The 27,984-nt window shown below is 38.2% G+C and overlaps 1 protein-coding gene across 4 annotated transcripts in view; it reads left to right on the top strand.

Moving 5' to 3' along the window:
- Positions 1-21,936, top strand: part of LOC132828427 (ankyrin repeat and SAM domain-containing protein 1A-like) — a 349,239-nt gene extending 327,303 nt beyond the window's left edge. For 2 of the 4 annotated variants that reach the window (XM_060845539.1, XM_060845536.1), the window contains 2 exons: positions 4,729-4,905; positions 12,582-12,695. In XM_060845539.1, the coding sequence (XP_060701522.1) occupies positions 4,729-4,905; positions 12,582-12,695 (291 nt within the window). Of the gene's footprint in view, positions 1-4,728; positions 4,906-6,800; positions 6,903-12,581; positions 12,696-20,378 lie in introns of those variants that run through there. The other 2 variants (XM_060845538.1, XM_060845537.1) reach the window with 2 other exon arrangements.
- The last annotated feature ends 6,048 nt before the right edge of the window (positions 21,937-27,984 follow it).

Raw genomic sequence — 27,984 nt, 5'->3', positions numbered from 1 at the left:
AAGCTTAGCCAAAATGCCCTCAGTTCCTTTATCTCGATTGTTAATGTATAAAAGTGAAAGGTTGGTGGTTCCAACACTGAGCTTTGTGGTGCACCACTTGTCATGGGCTGCCGTCTTGAGAAGGACCCTTTTATCTCCACTCTCTGTTTTCTGCCTGACAGGCTTTTATCTTACTCAGTAGCCTCCTGTGTGACACCTTGTCAAAAGCCTTCTTGAAGTCGAGGTAGACAACATCCATTGGCTTTCTTGAGTCTAACCTGCAGATTTTGTCAGGCATGACCAACCCACGATGAAACCATGCTAAATAATGCCTTATTTTACCATAGCTGAAAATGTGTTGCTGGAAAAGCGCAGCAGGTCAGGCAGCATCCAAGGAACAGGAGATTCGACTTTTCGGGCATAAGCCCTTCTTCAGGAAACTGAAGCGTATTTTACCATACCCTTCCAATTATTCAGAAATCTCATCCTTCATGATGGATTCTAGGACCTTACACATGACTGAGGTTAGGCTAATTGGTCTGTAATTTTCCGTCTTCTGCCTTACTCCCTTTTTAAACAGGGGTGTTCCATTAGCAATTTTCCAGCCCTCTGGCACCCTCCCTGGTTCTAGTGATTCCTATAAGACCATAAGACATAGGAGTGGAAGTAAGGCCATTCGGCCCATCGAGTCCACTCCGTCATTCAATTATGGCTGATGGGCATTTCAACTCCACTTACCAGCATTCTCCCCATAGCCCTTAATTCCTCGAGACAACAAGAATCTATCAATCTCTGCCTTGAAGACATTTAGCGTCCCGGCCTCCACTGCACTCCGTGGCAATGAATTCCAGAGGCCCACCACCCTCTGGCTGAAGAAATGTCTCCGCATTTCTGTTCTGAATTGACCCCCTCTAATTCTAAGGCTGTGTCCACGGGTCCTAGTCTCCTCGCCTAACGGAAACAATTTCCTAGCGTCCACCCTTTCCAAGCCATGTATTATCTTGTACGTCTCTATTAAGTCTCCCCTTAATCTTCTAAACTCCAATGAATACAATCCTAGGATCCTCAGCCATTCCTCATATGTTAGACCTACCATTCCAGGGATCATCCGTGTGAATCTCCGCTGGACATGTTCCAGTGCCAGTATGTCCTTCCTGAGGTGTGGGGACCAAAACTGGACACAGTACTCCAAATGGGGCCTAACCTGAGCTTTATAAAGTCTCAGTAGCACATCTCTGCTTTTATATTCCAACCCTCTTGAGATTAGTGACAACATTGCATTTGCTTTCTTAATCACAGACTCAACCTGCATGTTTACCTTTAGAGAATCCTCGACTAGCACTCCCAGATCCCTTTGTACTTTGGCTTTACTAATTTTCTCACCATTTAGAAAGTAGTCTATGCTTTTATTCTTTTTGCCAAAGTGCAAGACCTCGCATTTGCTCACGTTGACTCCATCAGCCATTTCCTGGACCACTCTCCCAAACTCTCTAGATCCTTCTGTAGCCTCCCCACTTCCTCAGTACTACCTGCCTGTCCACCTAACTTCGTATCATCTGCAAACTTCGCTAGAATGCCCCCAGTCCCTTCATCCAAATCATTAATATATAATGCGAACAGCTGTGGCCCAAACACTGAACCCTGCGGGACACCGCTCGTCACCGGCTGCCATTCCTAAAAAAAACCTTTTATCCCAACTCTCTGCCTCCTGTCAGACAGCCAATCCTCAATCCATCCCTGTAGCTCAACTCGAACACCATGGGCCCTTACCTTGTTCAGCAGCCTCTCGTGTGGCACCTTATCAAAGGCCTTTTGAAAGTCTAGATAGACCACATCCACTGGGTTTCCCTGGTCTAACCTACTTGTCACCTCTTCAAAGAATCCTGAAAAATCACTACTGATGTCTCCACTATCTCTTTAGTTATCTCCTTTAGAACTTTGGGTGCTGTCCATCTGGTCCAGGTCACTTATCCACCATCAGGCCATTGTTTCTCAAGCACCTGCTCCATGGTGATGGCCACCATACTCAACTCTGCCTCCTCATTCTCCCAAATCTTTGGTAAATTACTTGTGTCTTCCACTGTGAGGTTCTCCACTACCTATGCCCCCACTTAAAAAAGGAATGCTCATCTAAAGTGTTCACAACTAGTCGCAAGTTGTTTTTCATTTTAAAAAAGTTCACCATGAGCTAGTTGTTCTATTGATTGGAGGAATCACCATCAGTGTTTTTCAAGGCTCTCGACTCGTGCTATTCGCTGAAAGCATTGAACAATTGAATAAGAATTGAGAAAATGCAGCATGTTTTCTCAGTGGTAGTAATAAGCAAATATGGTGAACATGACAGAGAGATCTATGGCAGATTCTTGTCTTTTTCTAAAAGGATCTCTTTGAAGCCTCTTCAGGATTTAGTTACTGTAGTGTCTTGTCCATTATGGTCCCAAATGTAAAACTTTATCACACTTCAGATTCACTCAAAATTAAGTAACACTACTGTTGTGATTTTTTACAACCTGAATTCAATTTGGTACAGTCTTTGGTGACTAATTGTTCAACATAAATGTCCTTGCATTGAGTCCAGGGCTTACTATGACAGTGAATAATTGCATTAAGCCCGTTTGTGTTCACCTTGACTTTTATACAGTGGTGATGATAATTCACCATGTTATTTGAGGAAAGGTCATCTACATCCTCATTGTGAGTATAACACAGTAGGAAGGATTGTACTCTGACTTGACATAAAAAGCATATAAAGTAGGAGCAGGAGTAGGACATTTGACCACTGAGCTTGCTCTGCCATTCAATTTGATTTGTTTAGCCCTTGAACTTTATCTAACTTCTTCTTGAAAACATTTAATATTTTGGCTCTGCACATTTTCTATGGCAGAGAATTCTACAGGCTCATCATTCTCCAGATGTAGAAATTTCTCTTCATCTCAATCCTAAATGACCTATCTGATATCTTCAGACTATGACTCCTGGTTCTGAACTTGGTCAACAGAGCATTCTTCCTGAGTTTAATCTGCCTAGTCCTTTTAGAATTTTATAGGTTTCTATGTGATACCCTCTTCATTCTTCTAAACTCGAGTGAATGTAGTCCCCAACAATCCTGTCTCTCGTTCATCAGCCCTGCTATCTATGCAGTCAGTCTGGTAAATTTTGGTGTATTTCCTCCATATCCAGAACATCCATCCTTAGATAAGGCAACCAAAACTGCACAATATTCCAGTTGGGGTCTCACGAGGGCCCTGTACAATTTGCAGCATGATATCCCTACTCCTGTACCCGATTTTTCTCATTATGAAGGCCAGCATACCATTTGGTATCTTCACTGCCTGCTGCACCTGCATGTTTACTTTCTGTGACTGGTGACACCCAGGTCTCCCTCTTTCCCAATCCATCACCGTTCAGAAAATGATCTGCCTTCCTGATTTTGCTGCCAAAGTAGTTAACCTCACATTTATACACCTTATTCTGGCATGCATTTACTCACTTACCCAACCTCTCCAAATCACACTGAAACATCTCAGCATTCACCTCACAATTCACCCTCCACCCAACTGTGTCATCTGTAAACTGGGAGATATTACATTTAGTTCCATCATCTAAATCACTAATTTATGTTGTAAATAGCTGCAGTCCAAGCCCTGTTCCCTATGGTACCCCACTAGTCACATCTATTCATAATCTTTGTACTCTGTCTGCTAACCAGTTTTCTATCCACATCAGTACACCATCCCTAATCACATGTAACTTGCTTTACCATGCTAATCTCTGAGTATTATTGAGTACTCTAGGGGTTATTAAGCCCTGAGGATTTATCTGCCTTTAATCTTAGTAATTTCCCCAACACCATTTCCCAACTAATACTGATTTTTTTCGGTTTAACTCTTTCACTGGGCCTTGTGTTCCCCGGTAATTTTTTTTTGGAATGTTATTTGTGTCCTCTTTTGTGAAGACCGATCCAAAACATGAAATAATTGGCCTGCTGTCTCACTGTTCTCCACTTTAACATCCCTGTTTCTGCCAGCAAGGAATCTACATTGTCTGCACGAATCTTTTTCTCCTCACAAGCTCTTGAAGCTTCTACAACCACTTTGTATGTTCCCGGCAAGCTTATTCTCACACTCCCTTTTCCCCTCTTAATCAGTCCCTATGTTCTCCTTTGCTGAAATATAAACTGCTCCCAACTGGGTGATCTGCTTTGTTTGGCCAGTTTGTCTGCCCCCCGTTTGGACCCAATGCTATCCTTAATTTACCTTATTAGCCTTGGTGAGGCCACCTTCCCAGTTTTCTTTTTGTGTCAGAGTGGAATGAACAACTGCTGTATTTCCTCCAAGTGCTCTTTAACTGTTTGGTGTCTTCACAAAATATTCTGTTATATTGTGGTCACTCTTTCCCAAGTGGCACCACACAGCCCTCTTGCCAATTGTTCCTTTCTCATTACACAACACCAGACTAGGATGGTCGTTCTCTAGTTGGTTCCTCACCACATTGATCTATTTCATCCTATACACGTTTCTGGAATTTCTCTTCGACAGTTGTGTTGCTGATTTGATTTGACCATGGGAATTAATGATTTGGGCACCTCACGACAATAGAATTGTTTTTTCAATTTGATTAGTAAGAGTTTGGTTTGTTGGCATAATAAAATTAGTAAGAACAATGCAAGTTACTGTAGTATATGGCATTGCAACTTGAAATAAAGGCTAAAGTAATAACTCACTCGTTATTTTCTGTTCTCTTTCCCAGAATTTAACGTATGAAATCATCCTTACACTAGGACAGGCATTTGAAGTGGCATACCAGCTTGCATTGCAAGCCCAGAAACCTGCTCAGAAGTCCTTTTTCACAGCTGAGCTAGAGTCAGAGGAAATGAGGTCAACTAAACCAGTTCCTAAACCACGATCCAGCATGAGAAAATCTACTGTAAGTACCCGTAAATCCTTGTGTGTTCAGGATGGAGTTCAGCCTTTTGTACATTGAATACATACAGTATGAAAGTTGACTGAATATTTTTGTTGTGAGAGCCGTGACATTGAGGAAAACAAATTTATGGTTACACTTTTTAACCTTTCAGCAGCATACCCTGAATGACTGAAACAGATAAAACAGTATATTTTTCAAATTCATTCAGGAGATGTAGGCTTCACTGGCTTGGCCAGCTCTTTCCTCTAGTCTCTAATCGCCCTGGAGAAGATGGTGATGTGCTGTCTTCTTGAACTGCTGTTGTTTATAGGATGTAGGTATGTCTACAATGCTGTTTGGAAGATAATTCCATGATGTTGACCCAGCAACAGGAATGGCAATTTCTTTTCCCCCAAGTCAGGATTGTGAGCCGCTTAGAGGAGAATTTGCATGGGATGGTGCTCTGTGTATTTGCTGCCCTTGACCTTGCATTTGGCCGTGATCATGGTTGCGGGTTTGGAAGTTCTGTCTGTGATGTCATTACAAATTTCTGTAGTGTGTCTTGTGAATAGTACACACTGCTGCTACTGAAAGTCAATGATGAAGTGGACATGGAACCAGTCAAACAAACTGATTATCCTGGAAAGTGTCAAGCTTCTGGAGAGTTGTTGGAGGTGTACTTATTCAGGCAAATGGACAGTATTCCATCACACTCTTGACTTGTGCCTTTAGGTGGTGGATAGGCTTTGGGTAGTAAAGTGAATTGCTCACTGCACAATTCCTAGCCTCTGAACTGCTCTTTGTGCCACAGCTGCTGAGTTTCTCCAGCAGTTTCTGTTTTTGGTTCCGATCTCCAGCACCCACAGTTCTTTATTTTGTTCTGGTTAAATTCTGTCTTGTTTGAGATGGTGACTGCCTGGCACTTGCATGTCATAACTATGGTTTCTGAGTAAGGCTAGCCAGATGATAAAGATGAGAATGTTGCAATCTTGGGGAAGAGTGTGGTGGTACAGGATCACCAAAGTCTGCCATACGTTAGAACCTTAAAATACACCATAAAATACCTGAACTATAAGATGATTCAACACAGTTGGTGAAATTGAGAATTGCTGAAGAAGAATATTACATTAAAAATATTACTTCAAGTTTTAAATCAAGTTAGATTCTCACCAATGACCTTGTAGTGTGATTTTCTTTAGTAAAGGGCAATGTAATTTTCTCAACACCCGAAATGTCAGCAAAATGTTTCTGTACAGTGGCAATTCTTCCTGGTTTGTTGGGATGAAAGTTGACACCACTCAGTAGTTATTGTTTTAAACCAGAAATAGAGGTAGAGTAGTTTAGAACCTTAACATTTGTTTGTTGTAAGGTGCCTTTGATAGAAGATAAAATGTCTGCTTGTAGACTGTGCTAAGTAACAGCTAGTCAAAGCTCCAGACTTGAAACAAGATATTTTACAAGAATCACATCTCTCATCTTAATTTATAGAAATCTTTTCCACAGATATAATGAAATGGCTTCAGTTATTTTTTTAGAAAGTGAGCAGATTCTGAAAAACGTGAGCATGCTTAAAATATCTGTCATAAATTGAATGAATTATTTATTGTCATGTGTCTTACAACAAGAAGAACATTTAAAATATAGTGAAAAGCTTTTCCAATTTTGCCATGATCTGGCACCACTTCGAACAATTTAAGAGTGAGGTGGAAGAGAAAAACAGAATGGTAAAGCTTAGAAAGAGTTCTGTGCTGTTATTTGTATAATGCATTATAGTGGGCAGTAGTTGATTAATAAATCAATAAGTTCAACAAATGTATTTTTCTGCTGATCTGAAATTGGTGACCTGGCTGAATTTTACAGAATGCTGTAACTGGTTCACTAATGACTCTGCTGTCGTTTCTTACCAAATGAACTAGGTGCAGCCACCTAACAGCAGATGCTATTACTGTCACACGTGCACTACTCACAGGCCTTCGCATCCGCTTCTCCCGCTTCATTCGTTCAGCCAAGGAGTCCAGGTTTTTCTCTCTCTATATATTTGTATATCTATTGCTGTTTCTGTCCAGTGTTCGTTCTTACATTCTCATTCATTCATGGCTGCCACCCACATTAAAGTATGCATCAAAAATTTGCATTACTGCGAGATACGTTTCCATAGTCTGTACTCTCTAATGTACTTCTTAACAGTTCTGAAAATAAATCTATTTATTACAAAATACTGTTTGTATCTGTGGTGTTCAATTTGGAGCATTTATGTTTGTAGACAAACCAAACTAAAATAGAATATCAAGATTTGACTGTGTGCTTGAATCATTTCAAAATTTAACTGCAGTATTTCCCAAATGAAGGCATAGAAATTCTTTGTGATTAGAAGAATTAAATTATGTAGCCTTAGAAATTAGAGCACTGAAGGAGTTCAGCATGCTGGGGCTGGTTCTTCAACCACAGCTTCTTCCGACATATCTTTTAATTCTTCCTTTTCAGTTTAAGTAATCATTCCACGTGGCATTTCAGAGCCAAGGTTAATTTCCTCATTTTCAGTCTACATTCCTACAGTGAAACTTTAGTTCAAATAGATCAGAATTCTAGTTGCTGGCAACACAAAAGAATATGATTTTCATGAAAGGTTAGTCCACATGTAACTTAGCAATGCTGTTTATACATTTTAAAAGTAACTTTTAGGGGGTCTTGGAAGCAGGCATTGTGTTTTGGAACTGTTTCAAATCTGAAATAACTTATGTGAAATTTATTTATGAACATCTAATTGTTGAAACACAAGAATAGTGAAAAGCATATAGACTCATGTGGTTTTATGATCCAATGGAAAAATAATTAAATATGTGCAACAATTCTTTTAAAACTATTTAACCATACTTATCAAATGCTTTGAACTCCCTACTCAGAACTTGCTTGCCTTTTAAGTGTCCAGCTGCACCCAAGGTTTTGGGGCACTTAGTCCTTAGGACTGCAAGCAAATCCTTGTCTCTGTGTTGATTTGAATATGACAGATGAATCAGTGTGCTTCTGAATTTGATCGATCTTTGATTTTTCAGGAGATGTTCATTGGTTAGGTCACTGTTGGAATATTGCATGCAATTCTGGTCTCCTTCCTATCAGAAAGATATTGTGAAACTTGAAATGGTTCAGAAAAGATTTACAAGGATGTTGCCAGGGTTGGAGGATTGAGCTGTGGGGAGAGGCTGAACAGGTGGAACTGTTTTCCCTGGAGCATCAGAGGCTGAGGAGTGACCTTATAGAGGTTTACAAAATTATGAGGGGCATGGATAGGATAAATAGACAAAGTACTTTCTCTGTGTGAGGGAGTCCAGAATTGGAGGGCATAGGTTTAGGGTTAGAGGGGAAAAATATAAAAGTGACCTAAGGGGCAACTGTTTCACATACTGGGTGGTACGTGTATGGAATGAGCTGCCAGAGGAAGTGGTGGAGGCTGGTACAATTGCAACATTTAAGAGGCATTTGGATGAGTATATGAATAGGAAGGGTTTGGAGGGATATGGGCCGGGTGCTGGCAGGTGGGACTAGATTGGATTGGGATATCTGGTCGGCATGGACTGGTTGGACCGAAGGGTCTGTTTCCATGCTGTACATCTCTATGACTCTATGATAGATCCTCTAAAGTAAAAGTAAGCTACTGTAACAATCATCTACAGAAGTGCTTTTACTACTTTGATGCAGTTCTTTGCAAACACTGACTGGTCTTTGATTCTACTGAAACTGGAAATTAATCATTACCAGGACTTAATTCAATGTTCACAATCAAAGCGGTAGTAGAAAATGTTGTTGTTCCTTGCACTCATTACCCACCATAAGGGCATGGGTGTGACTAAATTGAGCTATGATATATCTAGCCACTTCCATACTGCATTAATACGGAATAACTGCTATTAACAGAGTTTGATTCCCCAGTATTTGACACAATTGATAAATAACTGTATAGGCATGTTAATATATTTCTATCCAACTGCCAAAACTTCCTAAATGGAACTTAAATAGCCAAACCTCAAAAACCCTCTCTGATGTCACTCAGAGTTAATCTGGGAAGGGAGGATTCAATGGGAAATGGATTTTGTGACTTGTCTTTATCAGAATCAAAGAAAAATGGCTGTTACATTAATTTCAGATTAGTTTTTGTTCCACAAAAGAAAATCAAATGCTGCAACCTATCCCTCATATGCCAAGAGCATTTTTTGGCTTTTAAAGATACAGTGGACCCTGGGGAGGGGGGATCTATTTGCATACCAATGATCCTTTGTAGCCAGCACTAGATATGAATCTCACAAGCTTTAAATAAACATTGTAAAATTGATGGAGACAACTGTAGCTGAACCTTTGTTTGAAGTTTGTCTCACAGTCCAAGGGCTTTTAATCTATTGGTCAATTCACGTGTTGAAGCGTAAGTGTACTTTAAATGGGTTATCCTTAAAAATCTGCACTATCGATTGTGGAAAATGGCATTCTATTCTCATACACTCTTTCTTTTTGCCAACTGTAATTTCCTCTTCAAACCCCCTCAACTTACTGTATTTAATCGGGTTCTCATTTGAAGAATTCATGTGACATGCGTTATTAAACGCTCGTTTTTTGGTTCATCAAAATTTCCCTCTCACTCCACACCCAAGATGCTCAAAATTTGGCTCTGTTACATTTTGCTTTATTTATCAATATCTAACCTGTGCCTCAAACATTTTTTTCTTAAAGATCATCTATTGTTTGACTATAGTTTTTCCTATCAGTGTCTGGTTCTATTTTACCGTGTCTCTTTTACCTATCTCATCATATTAAAATTAATCTTCTAATTTGGAAATTATATGCTGAATCATTCCTTGGTCTTTTCCATAACATTTTTTTATCTTTGCATGGGATTATTCTTACATGGGCATCACTGACAAGGCTGGTATTTGTTGTCCATCTCTATTTTCCACTGAACTGATTGAGTCCCTAGGACATATCAGACAGCAGTTCAGAGTTAAACACATTTCTGTGGAAATGGAATCTCATGTAGGTCAGACCAGGTAAGGATGATAGATATTCTTCCCTAAAGGATATTACTGAATCAGGTGGGTTTTACAATAATGGGCAATGATAATATGGTCACCATTAGACTAGCTTTTTTAATGCCAGATGTTATTGAATTCAGACTTAACCATCTGCCTTGCTAGGATTTGAACTGATGTCTGAAGATATTAGCTCAGAGTTCTTGATTTGCCAGTCCTGTGATACTACCACTCTGCCACTGCCTATCCATAACCTAAAGCTTAAATCTTATGCACTTCAATCAAATCACTCCTCATCCTTCTAAACGTAAGTGGAAGCCAGCCCAAAGTCACACAACCCATTAAGAGAAAAATATTCTCCTCACCTCTAAAGGGAGACTCCTATTTTTAAAAGTATACCCTGGTTCTGGATTATGAAGAAAACACCCTTTCCATAACTACATGGTCAAGATAATTCAGATTCTTGTGCACTTCAATCAAATTACCCCTCACACTTCTAAACGTAGGTGGAAGCCAGCCCCACTTGTCCAAACTATCCTCATAAGACAACCTATTCACTCCACATATCAATCTAGTCACCTTATATAAGAGAATATAAATACATTGAAAGCAGTTCAGAGAAGGTTTAATAGATGAGCACCTGGAATAAAGAGGTTATTGCTGAAGTCTGTGACTTGCTTGAAACGTACAAGATCCTGAGCAACTTGAGAGAATAGGATCAAGAACTAGGAAATCACTCTTAAAAAATCAGGAATCATCCAATTAAAACATAAATAAGGCAAAAACAAAGTCCTCAGAATCGTGAATATCTTCCTATAAAGTTGATGTAAATAAAATTCTTGAATATTTTTATCACAGAATTGGATACATTCTTGGTGAAAGAATAGAACGAGTAGAGTTGATTGGGGTAACCAGTGGATGTAGTTTATTTGGATTTCAGAAGGTTTTCAACATAATCACTTATGTGTGACCACAGTATAAAATTAAAGCATGCGGAATTGGGGGCAATGATTGAGATGGATAAAAAATTGTTTAGCACACAGGAAACAGAGTAGGAATAAATGAGTCATTTTCTGAATGGCAGACAGTGAATAATGGGATACCACAGGGATCAGTAGTAGAACCCCAGCTATTCACAATGTATATTCATAATTTAGTTAAGGGAGCTACCTACAATATCTCAAAATTTGCAGGTGACACAAAGCTGGGTAGAAGAATGAGCTGTGAGGAGGATGCAGTGATGTTGCAATCTGATTTGGATAGGCTGAGAGTGGGCAAATGCATGGCAGATGCAGTACAACCCAGTGGATAAATGTGATATTATCCACTTAAATGGCAAAAACAGGAGGGCAGATTATTATTTGGCTTTAAATTGAGGGGAATGTTCAATGAGACCTTAGTATCCTCGTGCACCCGTTGCTGAAAGTAGGCATGCAGGAGGCAGTAAAGACGGCAAATTATTGTATATTGTTCTTCATAGATAGAAAATCAGAATAGAGGAACAAGAATATCTTATTGCAGTTGTACAGAGCATTGATGAGGCCACACCTAGAATATTGTGCCATTTGGGTCTCCTTATGTGAGGAAGGATGTCCTTGGTGCAGAGGGCATGCAGTGAAGGTTTACCACCTACATTCCTGGGATTGCAGGACTGGTGTATGAGGAGAAGGCAAATCTATTAGGATTGTCTTCACTGGAATGTAGAAGAAATGGGGAAATCTCTCAGGCCCAGACAGTTTAGATGTAGGAAGGATATTCCCAAAGGTTGGAGAGTTCAAACCAGGGCCATAGTTTAAGGATAAGGGGTAAACATTTTAGGACTGAGATGAAGAGAAATTTCTTCACTTAGAGAGCAGTGAGCCTGTGGAATTTATTACCACAGAAAGTGATTGAGGCCAAAGCTAGTATTTTTAAGGAGGAGACAGGTATAATTCTTGAGGCTGAAGGTTCCAAGTGATAATTGGGGGAAGGTGGCAGTAGGGTTATTGAGCCCGATGATCAGCCATGATCTTATTGAATGATGGAGCTAGATCAAGGAGCCGAGTGGTCTAATCCTGTTCCTTGTTTGTAAATACCACCTGCTGTGTTCAGACAACAGTTCCGAAGGGGAATCAGAACAAGTACGCTGCAGTAAAGCATTGTGGTGTTTGTAGTTCCTTCTCAGAACCATATTCTACAATATATTTTTCAGTATTGTAGTTCATTTTGATCAAGGAAAACTATATCTACAGAACTCGGTTCTCATTTTTGGGGAAAAGTCCCATATGGAGTTGTAATCATTGCATTCCAACAGACAAGTAAGTCTGTAGAAATTGCCTCAAGTGTTGCACAGAATAGTCCTGAAACACTTTAGTCTTCAACTATGTATTTCTAAGCTTTTCATGTATATCTACTCCATATAGTAATGTACTGAAGGGATGTTGTTCATTATATATTTTTTATTCACATTCAGTGCTGCTTTCCTATTGGTCATCTGTGAAAGTCTCAACTGGCAAATGGGACAACATCTACAGAAAGTCAGTCCCCAAATCTGTAGTTTGAAGAAGCCCTAATTTAAAACCGTATATGTTGCCAGCATGTCTCATTAGATTTGGATTGCTTGTTATTTGCACATCACAGAAACATTCTGCATTCCAGTATATTTTCATTTTCTCACACATTTGTCTTGTCTTGCTTTTCTAGATTGACTCTATTGAGCAAGATGCTCAATCACATGGCAGTGTGGCATGGATAGCAGACTCTAAGCAGGACTCCAAGAGGACAATCAGTACAAAGTATGAAACCACCATATTCTGACCACCTTCTGCTCCGACTTCTACTTCGTGCCTTTGCACTATGAATCTGTTCCACCTCTCCGCTTCCTAATGCGGGTACTCAAAAGCTGCTTTCACTCTCTTACCCAGAAGGAAACTTGTACTTGTGTTTCCTGTGCCGTACTGTATTATTCAACAATAGCTGCCTTCAGACATCCTGGGGATCTTCAGCTACTTAAAAAAAAGAAGCTCTGAAATTTACTTGGAAATCTTATTCCATGCCTGAACTTTGAAATAGTCTAACTTCCTAACACTGTGAGCTATTGCACTGTTAATTAATCCACCCAAATGCTACTAAAAGGCATATGTAAATGTTGCATGCATTATTACTTGGACTTGTTGCATCTCCTTCCAGAGCCACAGATCTCAGTAGATACTAATGATTGGATGGTTCTACTGATGGATCTAATGTGCTTTTTTAACACATTGCATTTTCTTTTAACTTTGTTTCTTAAACACTGATTTAAGCAATTTCTTAACTCGTGCCTCATCCGAGCTATCTTGCTGTTTGGTTAATTCCAAACTGACTAAAAAAGGATGGAGTTATGGTTTAGCCAAATTGGCTTAAATTAATATAAAGGAAATTTCATTTGTGTTGTACTTTTTTAAGAGTTTCTACCACACAAAAAGAATCAAGATATCTCTAGTTTGTTTTATTGACCAAGAAAGGCTAAATGACTGCAACCAGATTGGCCGCACAATTTTTAAAAATAATTTTTACTTCAGAATGCAGCACGTCTAAAAGAATTGATGTTTTTAGGAAAGTTACTTTGACACATATGTTTAGACATGTGCCATTTAGCATTTTTAAGTAATCAAATTAGAGAGTTTCTCTACTTTTTCAGTCCGGAATGATCAAATATATTGCCATTTCAGAGATTACATTGAGATTAACTATTTAACTCTAGTCTGTTTGTAACAGTTGCATTTTTGACGTCTACTGAATACTCTTCTTAATTCAGAGTTGTTTTATTCAAATTATGGATTTTTTTGGGCTAAGTTTCTACCTTATTATTTATGTGCTAAATTTAGGTTGTTGAATCATTCAGATTTTATGAAACACAAAAAAGCTTTGAAACATCTGTACCATTAGGATCATCTGCATTGGTTATTTTAGTAGAGCTTCTGTTCACTATTTACGTACACTGTGGACCTATGCAATTGCATGCTATCCATCAGTGTGTGGAATTATTGATTTTTCTTTACCATATTTTGTTTACCTTTTCTCAGAATTATTGCACGTGATATTTTATAATGTCAAACTTTTCAATTGTATTCTTGCCTTTCCACTTTTTATTGTGCTTAGAGGGCTTCACTTATCAAATGAACTGTGTTCTTTCATGGTCTGTAAATGAGGCTCTTAACAGCAATATTTCTTGCCTGCAGAGATTCCAAAACCTTCAAACTAATAACAGATCAGTCAACATCTATGCAGGAAGTAGATAACAATATTTTTGTGCTGAAGGAATGTCTGCATCTAAAATATTAATTTATGTTCTCAATAGTGATTATGACGATTTTAGTGCTTCTAGCAATTCCAGTTTTTGCTCGATTTCCGCCATCTTCAATGTCTTATTTTTCTTTATCTAATGAAATGTTGAGTAAATCGAAAGATAAAATGATATTGCATTTCAGGATTTGAGAAATGCTGACATTGTAACAACATTTTGAAAATATTCTTTGCACCAGCTATGAGTTTCTAATGGCAAGTTGATTTTTAAAAGAGATTCAGTAACTTTTAGCAGGCTGTTATGATACCAGCTTAATAACAGTTGCAGCTTGCAATAAGCTTAATGTAATTATCTTATTACAATAGTACCTTTCTATAAATATAGTGTCCACAAGCTTTTGCATAAATATCAAGAGTGTACAGGAAAATAACCTACTGGATGCTATTAGATATGGCTATGCATTCAAGTTATCTTAATGATGGGATGGCTATTGAATGGAAAAATTTCCAACGTGATGTTCTGTTTTGTACCCAGAAATATCACATTTGGTAATGTTGCATTTACGAAATATGTTGGAATTGTTTGCAGCAGAGGCAGAGCAAAGAAGCCTCTTGAACGATTTCTAACCTGCCTTTAGCACTAAGAACAACCTAGTCAGGTGCTAGCAACACCCTTTTTAACTTGTGGTTCACTGCCTCTCATTGATCTCTGCAGCTGTCAAGAACGCTGGCTGCCCCATTTTTCTCTATCCTTTCTTTCATAACGCTATGATTACTTTGCTGGTGACTTAAATGATTTCTGTTCCTATGTCCAAAATGTGCAGTGAATGGGTATGCCTCAGACTCTCTTACGATCAGTTACACAGCAATATAAATGTACAACCTTTTGATAACATTATTATTCTGCTGACATGGTTGATTCAAAATCTACAGCTGTCCTTTCTGACTGGTGACCTAATAATATCTGCATAACTAAAGTCATCTCACCATCAGCAAAATATTACCAATTCATATTGGATTTTGCCAGCTATAGCTTTCATCCTGAACCCAACAATCTGTTCAGGCTGAATCTGGTATCCAAACTGGGGTTGGCCAGCATGATCTGTTGCATCATCATCCTCTGATTTGTTAACTTGGTAATTATTGTCTTCACTGACATATTTCCATACATCCAAATCCCATCCTTAAAAAAGAAAATAAATCCATAACTCTAAGGTCCCTAGCCTTTCTTGCAAAATATTCCGTGAATCTATCATGTCAGGATGCTTACAATCCAGATTATTTTCTCGGTCCTCTTTCTACTATGAATTTAATTTAGTCTTGTTGCATGCTTTCTGAGTGATTTTCTCCAGCCATATTTTAAAACCACTGGTTTATTTTCCTTGATTCTAGATTATGGCTAATTCCAGTCTGCAATCAAAAAATAATTTTTCATTCACCTTGATTCTGGTCTCTAGATTTCCAAATCTTCCTGCATCAGAAGCTACTTAGTTCCGTCACTGTACATTTGGTTCTGATTTCAACCAATCTGTGCTCATTGCTCACCTCTCTGCTTTGTAAAATACTTTTGAGATGTTCTTTTGTTTGAGTGGAGATATAAATGTTATACCTGTAGATATTTTGCTATATCAATGTTTTGGCATCTATGATTCATTTAAACTTCTGTTGGATCCCTGAAAATTGAATATTGAATTCTAACTGGATTATGGTGTGTTAGAAATTTAACCTTGAATTACCTCAGTAAGGGCATCAAATACAATTTGTCTAATAATCGAACAGTGCTTTTCTATTGGAGGATATCTCCAAGTATTGTACAGATCAGGATTTATCAAATGTTTGAATTCAATAATATCCATACTAAATAACCAATTTGTATATAATAATGTTGCCAGAAAAATAACTAGTTGGAGTTAGGTTTATCAGAACATAACGATAGTTGTAAAAACTGAAAAAAACTGTGGATGATGTAAATCAGCAACAAATATAAAAATTCCTGGAAAATTTCAACAGGTCTAGCAGTATCTATGGAGAAAAATAAGAGTTCTGAGAAAGGGTCACTTGACCTGAAATGTCAATTCTGATTTCTGTCCACAGGTGATGCCAGATCTGTTGAGCTTTTCCAGCAATTTCTGTTTTTGTTTCTGAAGGTAATTGTATTGAGTTACTTATCTATGTAAAAACAGAAGAGGAACTGAATGGTCCACTGCTGCTCCAAAATTGTATTTCCAAGAGTAATCACATGCATCACCTTATAATCAATCCCTGCTTGATTTGATTAGGTTGTTTTAAGCTTAAACTGCTTTGTTACATCACTGTGACTTATCATCTAATATTGGAATAGAACAGGTAGTAATAGGCACAAGAGAAACTTAAGCTATAGGACTTAGTACATGACTAGTAAAGATCATTCAGAATAGGTAGACTGAAGCTCTTGTTGGACTTGAGCAAGCAGTGAGTAGATTTCTGTAATTAAAAGTCATCAGATACATAGTTGGAAAGGAAAGATGAAGAGTGCAAAATCTACTGAAAAGCTAATTTCAAATTCACACTAGTTACCAGATGCGCAATGTTGAACTATTATTTGTTTTTTATTTTCCTTAAGGAATGAGAAGCGAGTTCCAGTATCCTGTGTGAAAATGGATTTGGTATCAAATAGTATCTTGCCTAATGAGATATTTTATATGTACAGATCCAGTAGCAGGAATAGTGAAGAGGCTAATCGCTAATTTAAATTCATAAAATGGAATTCAAGGTTTAAAAAAATTACCGTCAAAAATAATTACATTAAAACATTCTAAGAACATTTATGACTGTCCTTACTACTGTATAATCATTAAGTTTGCAACTGCCTGAAGTAATGGGGAGACTTTATAAAAATGTTGCTATATTTTGAGGTAATTTTTTGCTTTAAAATAATTGGTTATGCTATGCGAACTAAAGATGTATAAGAGTGCACAAGTACATCTTTAGTTCCTCTGTTGAAACGCTTTTTAAAAGTTTTTCATTTCAGATTAAAAGAATGATACCATTCCATACATAAAGGTAAAACTGTGGGGAAGAATATTTGTTATTTATTATAAATCATATTGGAAAATAATAGATACTTTATGAAAAAATTCCAAAGACCTGCAGATGCAAGGAATAGAAATAAAAACAGATATTTCTGGAAAAGCCCAGCAGGTCTGGCAGCATCTGCAGAGAGAATGCACATCTGAAGAAGAGTCACTCGATCCAAAATGCAAACTTCCTGCTTTTTATCCACAGATGCTGCCAGATCTGCTGGGTATTTCCAGAAATTTCTGTTTTTGTTTTTAGTTTCTGTAAGTCTTTGGAATATTTTTCATAAAGTATCTTTTACGTTAGCAGAATAGTTTTACACATGGTATCTGCTTGAAAGAGCAGAAATTGCTGGAAAAACTCAGCAGGTCTGCCAGTGTCTGCAAAGAGAAAGGACATCTGAAGAAGAGTCACTCACTAACTTCCTGCTTTCTCTCCACGGATGCAGCCAGACCTGAGTTTTTCCAGCAATTTCTGTTCTTGCAAGCAGATACCATGTGTAAAACTATTTTGCGAACACTGGAAGTAAGATTTCGCGCTTGCAAGAAAGGGTAATAAGAAACAGACCTATGTGTGTGTCATTCATATATGCTATTTATAGTAAAAAGTGCTTTGTTAAGGTCAGTTATTCACCAGTGAAATTTTGACCTCTACAATATTTTTAGCCTTTTCAGCTACAATTAAAAAAAAAGTTGTTCTCAGTAAATGCATAGTTTTGAACCTTAATATTATAAGTTTCATTCAATTCAACCCCTTAGTGGTGATAGTCAATCAAAGTAATTTTATGCAAACTAGAACAATTATTAAATAGAAAACAAGTATCATCTAGACAGTTTTATTCTTTGAATTATTCAGTTAGGAAGCCAGCCTTTTTTGTTATTGCTTCTTGGGATTGCAGCTTGTTTTCTAGCTCAAAGTACATTGCACAGCCTAAATGATGAGGATCTAGGTGTTTCGTCCTTGAACTTAATGTTCACTATATCTGGATGATTCAATGCAAATCAGTAAGTAGAACTTCAGTCTTGGTTTAGATTAATGCTTGGGTATTGTGCAGTTTCATATTTGTTACCCATCCTTGCTATATGTGAATGACTTGCTAAACTCCTTAGAGGCCAATTAGTTATCAGCTACAAAAGTGTTACACATAGGCTTGATTTTTTTAAAAATTCTCACTTAAATTGCTACACTTTGTGGGCTGATGCAACTTGGTATCCCTGGAGTTGTCATCTGGTCAGAAATGTGAGGTGAAGACTTTTCCACTTGCTGCCCTTCTTTGGCCCATCCCCTCCTCTCCGTACAGAGTGTAGCAGTTGTGTGAGCAGGTGCAAATACTGGGCCATTGCATGTGTGCATTCTTCAAATACATTTACCATAGTTGAAAGGTTAATATTTAATAAACCCACAGTTTGTTTTTCAGTTTGATTTTCTTGCTTTGCATTAGTGTGTTACTCAAAATAGAATGAACTGAACTTGTGATCTTTATTACTTTGTTCAAAAAAAGGTATCCAGAAACTAAAATTTAGTTTTTCACTGATGAAGCATGACTAAATACTAACTAATGACAAATAATAGGCAATAATTAGATGTAAGGTAACATTTGACTCCAACCAGAACTGAAATTAGAAAGATGATGAGAGATAATTGTCCTTTGCCCTTTGAGTTGAGATTTCTTCGTGCTACAGTGTCACCAATTTTTGGGTTGCAATGTCACTTAGAGGGAGTCTAAATTGGCAGCCATTGTTTAAATTTGAAGGGAAGCTACTTACCTCCTTTGAGAATACACTTGAGAATAAGCATTTGGAATTGTGTGTTTGTATAAGTATGTATATTACATAGCTATAGAGTCCATATCTCTCTCACTTTTGTAACTTAATTTCATATTTTGAGTTAATTTGTCATGTTATTTTTCTTAAATTATCTACAAACATTTCTTGCAAAGCTTGTGCACATATGCTTGACTATTATGTCATTCTAATAATGATATATGTTTTGTTAGTACATTTCTATACATAGTTTTTACTGATTCATGCACAGCTGGAAGCATTTGTTTAGTAAGGAAGCTGAGGCTAAATTTCATTGAACTAAAGCTGGCATCCAAAACATAATTGAACTCTTGCACAAATATACTTAGTAACAGCCTCTGTGTGATGCTGTAAAGCAGCAATACCTGGACTCTGAAATAACACAGTTTATTTACTTCTTACTTATTCAAGAAACCTGTTCTTGTCTGTACCTAATGGCAACAAAAATCTTATTTGAATCCTATTTGCAGCTGCACGTCATCATGTAGACCATGGATGTGTTCTGTTTAAATGTATATTTTAACATACAACTAACTTATTATTAATAATTGCAGACTGTATTGTAAATTTTTAACTGTATAGGAATGTGCTGCATTTTAATCATGGTATATTTGAAATTTGGAACTGTTTAAGATTAGATTAGACTTAGTGTGGAAACAGGCCCTTCGGCCCAACAAGTCCACACCGACCCGCCGAAGCGCAACCCACCCATACCCCTACATTTACCCCTTACCTAACACTACGGGCAATTTAGCTTGGCCAATTCACCTGACCCGCACATCTTTGTGACTGTGGGAGGAAACCGGAGCACCCGGAGGAAACCCACGCAGACACGGGGAGAACGTGCAAACTCCACACAGTCAGTCGCCAGAGTCGGGAATTGAACCCGGGTCTACAGGCGCTGAGAGGCAGCAGTGCTAACCACTGTGCCACCGTGACGCCCGTTTCATGAAAATGTTAATTGTCTGTGTTCCACTTTTATTTTCCCCTCTTCGTTTAGTTGAGTCCCCTTCTTTGTGTAGTTATTCCATTTTTGCAGTTGAGGTAGTGGAATAATCTGCCTAGTTGTTACATGAATTAGATTTATTTCTGCTCATGTTTCTTAGCTTCCATTTATTCTTCTAATTCCCCTTTATAATTGATATTACACGTTGGCTTAAAACCTTTTCATATATACTCTGAGTTGTTTAAAAATGCAGCAAAAGCATTCAAGCCTAAAAAAGGTCATTTTCTCACCTTGCTTCTATGGAAACCAGTGTATTGTATTGATTATCTTAAATCTTCAACAACTTTTTTTTGTGTACATTTTAAGTTTAACATCATCTCCATTTTATCTCTTTATTTTGACTCTATGTAGCTGAAACTCTGGGGTGAATGTATGTTTACTGGAAATGTGACAATGGGTGCCCCAGATCAACATGAGGGAGTGTTAAAACCATCCGAAAAACAGCATCCCATACCGGTGGGAACATGGAACTGAAGTTCGCTTGTGTAGCAGTGGTTTCCACTTTCCTTGTAGAAGCACAACATCATAAAAGCATTTCTGGGACTTCTTCCTCAACAAGTGCTTAGATATGATCAAGAAATGTAGTTACTTAATCGAAGAATTATTATCAACTTCGCTAATTTACCCTTTGTGAGGATGATGAAGTGGAGCAATCATCTTTAATCTGGCTGATAGCACTTCATTTTATGCAGCAGGAACCAATGATGTGCACTGTCCCCAAAGCTTTAGTACATAAACTGTGACAGAAAGGATGTTTATGTTGGAACGTATTTTCATTAAATCATAGGTTTTTCACCTGTGCATTTTTCCTTCAACCCTTCAGCAAAACAATAGTAATTATGATCATTGGATTCCACAATGGTAATCAAAAGCTGCTGTAGTATGGGTTTAGTGTAAGTTTGTCTAAGCTGCAGTGTTAACCTCCTTTGGAAATGTGGTTATCAATCATTTTAATCTGCTAACATCTCAACTATTTTTTCTGTGTTCAAATTACTGTAATATGCCAGCATTATTGCTACTTTTTTCGCATGGAAGAAGCTGTGGGATCAGAATCTTAAGTGTCTGGAAGCACAGTGCTTTTTGCTTCAAGTAGCATTGTATTTTAAACTATGAACCTACATTCGAGTGAAGCCAAATGACACCAGAAGATACTTAGTTAAGCTATGAATGACTGGAAAGGATTTAAAGCAGTGCTTCTGTTCCACAGTAGGATGGTGTCCTTATCAGCCTATGCAAGATCAATTTACAAATGTGAAGAAAACATGTTTTCATGTGAATTTTGGAGTTAAAGTTCAAGTAGTTTTAAGATGTTCTGTTGAACATGAGATTCTGGACGGTACTTTGGGGTTAAGATTATGAATATGAAAATGTTAGAATACTGTTTTGTTTTCACAGAATAGCAGTAACAGGAAGAACAAGGCATTTTAATAAAGTACGTGAGGGGAATTAAACAATGCCGTTTTTGAGTTGGAATTGTGGAATGGCACAAAAGGGATGAAATTCTATCTATTTATAATTTCATTGAGAGATTTCAAATATTATAAAACTGACTCACCCCCATATTTGTGGCCATTGTGTACAAATGTAAATTTAAGCATTTATGGAATTTTCATTCCGCTTCCCTGAGCCACTCCTTTGACTTGAGTATTTGAGTTGAACTAAAATGAATTCCAAATGGTTAAAACCAATCTCTGCTTTCATACTTGTGTCAACTTTTTAAAACTCCTTAGTTGCCACTATGCAACCTTCTACAGCCAAAAGAACAAAATCATATGGTGGACAGCATGTTTTGTGACTGTGATCCCTATAGTTCCATGATTTCCTGATACAAAATTGATTTTGGAAAAGCACAGCCAGTCAGGCAGCATCCGAGGAACAGGAGAATCAACATTTCGAGCATAAGCCCTTCATCAGGATTTCTGATGAAGGGCTTATGCTCGAAATGTCGATTCTCCTCTCGGATGCTCCCTGACCAGCTGTGTTATTCAGCAGCACACTCTCCAACTCTGATCTCCAGCCTCTGCAGTCCTCACTTTCTCTAGCAAAATTGATTTTGTAAAGGAGGCAGTTAGCAACCAGCTGCCTCAGTGGTGAAATGTTCCATCATGCAGTATGCACGATATGTCCCTATCAAGCCCCCACAACGTTTGCATCCAAGCAAGTAAATGAGCTTGAATAAGTGGCAGCTCTGCGTTGTAATCAGCACACAATGTTCATGTAATTTTACTACTAGGATGTGTCAACTTATTTTGGGATACTTTGAGAAATTTGATTGCTGCCATTTTATGTAACAGCAAAATTGTTGGACAGTTATATTTCATTCAGCAAACAAATTTAATTGCTAATTCACACCGAGCAAGATATCATGCCATAAGATGGCATTTGATATAAAAGAGTGGCTCAGTGAAGTGGTTTTTCTTAGTATTCGAAAGATGTACAAATAACTAAGCAGCAGTATTTTTAATCTAACTCGGCTGCTTAAATAACTTGAGGGATTTAAAGATTGACAAACTGCTAAACTATTTTGTAGGTTTTATTTTAAAGTTCTCCATGACGGCTTGATTCTGTTTTGACTAATAATCTCATTAAAAGTGCACTAATGGGCAGGGGGTTTAGCTGCTTCACCTAATTTACAATCTGAGTATTATTTTACTGTTGTAAAATTAAATTTAAAAAGAAGATATTTTACTCTGGGTTGGGGCTGTGAATGCTGTGTAGACACTAAGCAGGGCTTATTGGTGTATATCTTGTTCCAAATTTTCGACATTTCTGATGGTTAGCGTTGGATCTAATATGTACTGATGGGTGTTTATTACTTTACCAGTTCTGTATTGAAGTACTTGAAAGACATATTTCTCTGTGTATAAAGTTGTAGAGTCATGATCAAGTGTTGAAACTGGACATATCATGGTACCAAACACTAGGATTGTTGTGCAAAAACTAGACTGACCTCATAACAATACAAGTTTGTAAATATACTTGGGCTTCCAGTCTGTTTTTGTTACTTCTTTTTACCATTATTTGTACAATTGGAAATCAGTGAATAAACAAACCTGAGAAAATGTTTGAATAAGTGTTTCAGTTGCAGCAAAATTAATAGATTTTTCTTTCCAGCACTGTAGTCATTTGTAATGAAATTTAGAATTACTTTGTCCCATTTGAGAAGCCACAATTTCGAGATTAAGTCAGGTTGGTTTGCATTTTTCCATATAAGAAAGAACTAAATATCTCAATGATTAGTAACCACAATTTTCAGACCAGAATGCAACAAATGCAGATTTGGTCATCACTGTTACCAAAAATGTTGAAAGTTTAGCAAAGGTGAAGCTGTGTTCTGAGTGTATCAGTCTGAACTAATTTATGGATGCAAGGATCCAAACTATTTGAAGTCTAATGGTAGCCTACTTCAGCATTAGTTTTGGAAAAACTGTGAAAATCATCCAACTCTATTACATGATCCCAAATACACATTGAAAAATCAAGTGTTGCAGAGTGCAATACTTTTACAATGAGTTACATTTGTAGTGCACTAAGGAATTGATAGTGGATCTCCTCATATGAAAAGAGAGACAGACGTGCGATATCAATTACCCATTTGAATCTTTTAAGCCAATGAGCATGGGACAGCTTTCCAATGTGTCAGGTTGGCCATTGTCCCCTTGCAAGCCTCCATCTGAGGATTGTCATTCTTTCTAAGAACAAAACTTCTATTTCCCTAAGCACTCGATTGATCATCGAGTGCACATGGTGCTATGTAGTTTGTTCACTCACTCAGTAGAAAATCGTGACTTATGTGATCTAGGTGATCCTTATACCTTTTGTTTCATCTGGAAAGCTAGTTCTTGTAGCAACCATTATGTTAGATCTCCTGCTGCGCAGGAGGTACTAGAAAAATTCAGTTTTAAGGAGACTCCAATTTCCTACAGTACCTTATTGAGAAGGAAATATCCGATTGACTTCTTGCAACTAATTCTTAAATAACATAACTTGTTTATAATGTACAAATTTGGCTCCTTTTTTCTTGATTTTAGATCACATAGCGTATTAGAGCTATTTGAAATGTTTAAATCAAATTTTGGGTGACTGCTAAACAGCCAACATTCTCAACCAAGAGGCTTGACTGACTATATACTAGGTGGCGTCAGTTGTGTTCTGCTAGCTTTTGAATTTCTTTTTTGATTTCTTTATTCTGCTGGACTATTTTAACCAAACATTTTCCAAAGTGCTGGTCCTGTCTAGGTTTGATAAAATGTTTAGCAATAAAAAGGGATTTGGATAACCAAACTGAGCATTGTTCAGCATGGAGATACGTATTCTGTCTTCCACGATGTTTTGTCTTGATGTAGGTAGCAAAAAAATACTTCCCATCTTAGATGTCTCAGTAGGTTAGATAAATTTCCAAATGGAGGAACTTTCTCCCCCATGTTTCATTATCTTAGCATTAGTTATAATGCAACACATCTCCATCTAAGTGATTCTGCATCCGGGTTGAAGCTACAAGCCCCATAGCTCCATTTCAAAGATCATATCAGCACAAATAACCTCCTCTTTCTGAGCAAAATACAGTTTAACTGGAGCTCATCCATATCTTATATTGTATAATCATTTGTGACCATGGGTGATGACTAATCCATTTGCAGGCCTCCTCTCCAATTTTGGGCACTTTTTGAAATGACTTTATTTCCCCAATTATCTCCCATTCTTTGTGCTTTCCTTTCTCCTGATGTCTAGTTATTAAATTTCAACCCCTGTTCCTGGTTCTATATTGAAACTATCCTATGACTCTCTGGGGACTTTGACTTGTCTCTGGTTACAATATGGACATATTCAGCAAGAGATGATGCGTTGACCTAGAAGATTCTCCAGTTGTCCCTTCACCTGAACCTGTCTTGTGGGTATTTCTTTCTCTCTCCCTCAAACCACATCCCACCCCGAGCCTTTAATTCTCTTAGCTAAATTTTAAAAATTTAATCTTTACCTCCACACACACGTACCACTGTTTGCAAGTCATTTTCTCTAGAGATTAGTATCTTTGTGGGATGTTATCTTGCTCTTCAGGTCATAATGACAATTTATCAAGTACGTGTATATGTCTGAAACCTATTCTTTGCATTTTTTTCTGTGTATTTCCTTCATGTTTATTACCTCAAATGTAACAAATCAGTTTTGTGTGCTTACCAGTCTCATCATGTAATGCTTCATGTTATTGCTTTTTCAGATGGCATTATTGAAAGGAGGCACTTTCTTTCCTTCCTTGGTTCCAACGTGTCAGGTTTTGGCCAAATCCAAATCCACTTACAATCCAGCATAAAAAAAAGGTTCATGAGCAAGGTGTGCATATCTCCAAGAGAAAGATGTCAATTAATTTGTTTCATCTATGCTTTCATTTGGTCCATTCCATTTAGTGAGTGTAGTGATTGTAACAAGGTGGCCCTCAGAATGTGTTCCCTGATTGGGGCTGTTAACCTGATCCAATCAGGGAGCCCTGTCTGCTCTTCAATCTGAGAACTGGCTCTGAGGGAGCTGGATCAGTGTCAAGGACTCTCCGCATGTAAGCAAAGGGTGACTTGACGACAGGATACTGGCCTCTGTGGAATTGTTTCAGTGGCAATGAGAGAAAAGTACACTCTTGAAGAAATTTGCTCACAACAGCCATCTTTGAGTTAGGGTAAGCATTTCTGTCAGCATGCCTTTATTTAGGAAACTGGACTCATTCGCTTCTGCCATCGAAGACTGGGTCCAGTATGTGGAAAGAAAATATTTTTTCTGGGCTAATGACATTGATGAAAAGCAACAAGTAATTTTCCTGACAGCTGTGGACCCGCACTTTTTTTAGTATTTAGGAGCCTAACTTTCCCTGAAGCACCAGATACTAAAACCTTTTAAGATTTGACAGATTTAGTTAAGGAATATTCTGACCCTATTGGTTTTACTTGGCAATTTGAGAACCAGGGGAATCATTATCGAGATTTTTGACTAGGTTAAGACGACTGACAGAGGCATCTGACTTTTGTTTAATAGTTAATGAGATGGTTTGGTATGTGGGATTAATGATGTAACATTGCAAAAGGACACACTAGCTGAAGCCCAACTGAACTTCCAACAGGCACTGCAACTGGCTTTATCGTTGGAAAATGCAGCAAGTATATGAGTTGCAGGGTATTCCAATGGAAGTGCACACCTTCACTAGTCTAACTGAGGTGGGGAACACTAGTGGGGTGAAGACAATTGCATAGCTTCATTCAGTGCATATCCGAAACAGAGGGAGTCTAGGTTAGCCCATAGCAAAACCCCAAAACAAAACTAATCCATGGTCAAAGGGTTACAATTTTCTTCAGGATCTGGGCTGGCAAGACATTGTAGTTGCTGTCAGTGAGCTGATGTAAGACAGCAAAAGAGTCCCACTAGACCTAAGTGGAGAAAGAGAACACTTAGGCCACTATCCAGGAGACTGCACGCCCTAGAAACTCCACTTGCAACTGACTTGGAACAGTTCAATTTCTTGGCAACATCCAAATCAGAACCAATCAAAATGGGCATCTGGTTAAATGGTCACCTGGTTCTAATGGAGGTTGACATCGGTGCAGTAGTTGAAGTGATTGCGGAACCAGGCTTTAACAAAATTCACTCTGGACTCCAACCATTAAGTTTGGCCTTGACCTTGACTAAACTGGGGAACTTGTGCAGATTAAGGGTCAACTCCAGTTCCAGTCTCTTATGGAAAGCAGCCGGTTCAGTTCCCACTGATGGGAGTAAAAGATTCAGGTCCAAGCTTGATGGGGTAGAATTGGTTGAGAAAGTTTCACCTAGATTCACATAACATTTTTCAATTAGAAAATGGCTGCCTGAGTGAAATCTTAGTTAAATACCCAGACGTTTTTCAGGAAGGTCTGGGAGCCATCCAAGGATCCAAGGCCACCCTGCATGTTGAGCAGGAAGCAATTCCACTCGACTGCAAAGGCCTGCCTAGCGCCATTCCTGATGAAGGGCTTACGCCCTGCTGTGCTTTTCCAGCACCAAACTCTTGACTATGATCTCCAGCATCTGCAGTCCTTACTTTCTCCTCGTGCCAATTGACATACAGGCAAACGTAGGGGCAGAAATCAGAATGCTGGAAAGCAAAGAAAGCATCATACCAGTCCAGTTTGCAGAATGGGCAGCACTGGTCGTACTGATTGTGAAGCACAATGGGTCGGTTTGCTTTGTAGGGATTTTAAACAAATAGTAAACTGCTTTTTGTAGCTGGATAAATACCTAATCCCTTGAACAGAGGATTTTTATGCAAAGCTGACAGGGGATGTTCTTTGTAAAGCTGGATATGAGCCATGCATTATTGCAATTGTGGATAGATTAGGATTCACAGAAGTATGCTACAATTAATACCATGAGGGTTTGTTCTAATATACGAGATTGCCATCTGGGATATCATCAGCCTATATAATTTTTAGTGGATTGCAGAGAACATTTTACAAGGACTACCCCATGGCACCATTTGTCTAGATGACATACTAATAACAGAAGACCAATAAGGAGCAGTTGGAGAACTTGAGCATAGTCCTTAGACATTTCTCCTAGGCAGGTATAAATCTTGGGAAAAATGTGTGTTCCAGGCCCCCCCAAGTAATCTGCTTGAACTACAGAGTCAACAAGACCAGATTAACCTGTTGGAGCATAAAGTGAGGGCAATCAAAGGTGTCCTGACTCCTACGTCTGTACTGGAGCTTGGGTCTTTTCTTGGGCTGGTGAATTATTACAGAAAGTTCATACATAACCTGGCCTTCATCCTGGCAGCTTTGCATCAACCCTTTTTTTTAAAAAAAGGGGTCAGCCTTGAAAATAGTCGCGTAGCCGAGCCATAGCTTTCAGGGAAGCGAAGAAACAACTGTCATCCTCTAAAGTATTGGCACATTGTGATCCCAAGCAAGATAGGGCAGCATGGTGGCTCAGTGGTTAGCAC

This window comes from Hemiscyllium ocellatum, chromosome 26 (genome assembly GCF_020745735.1).
Source record: "Hemiscyllium ocellatum isolate sHemOce1 chromosome 26, sHemOce1.pat.X.cur, whole genome shotgun sequence".
Lineage (NCBI taxonomy): Eukaryota > Metazoa > Chordata > Chondrichthyes > Orectolobiformes > Hemiscylliidae > Hemiscyllium > Hemiscyllium ocellatum.
Note: the sequence above shows the minus strand (reverse complement) of the source record. Positions and strands in the feature narration are given on the sequence as shown.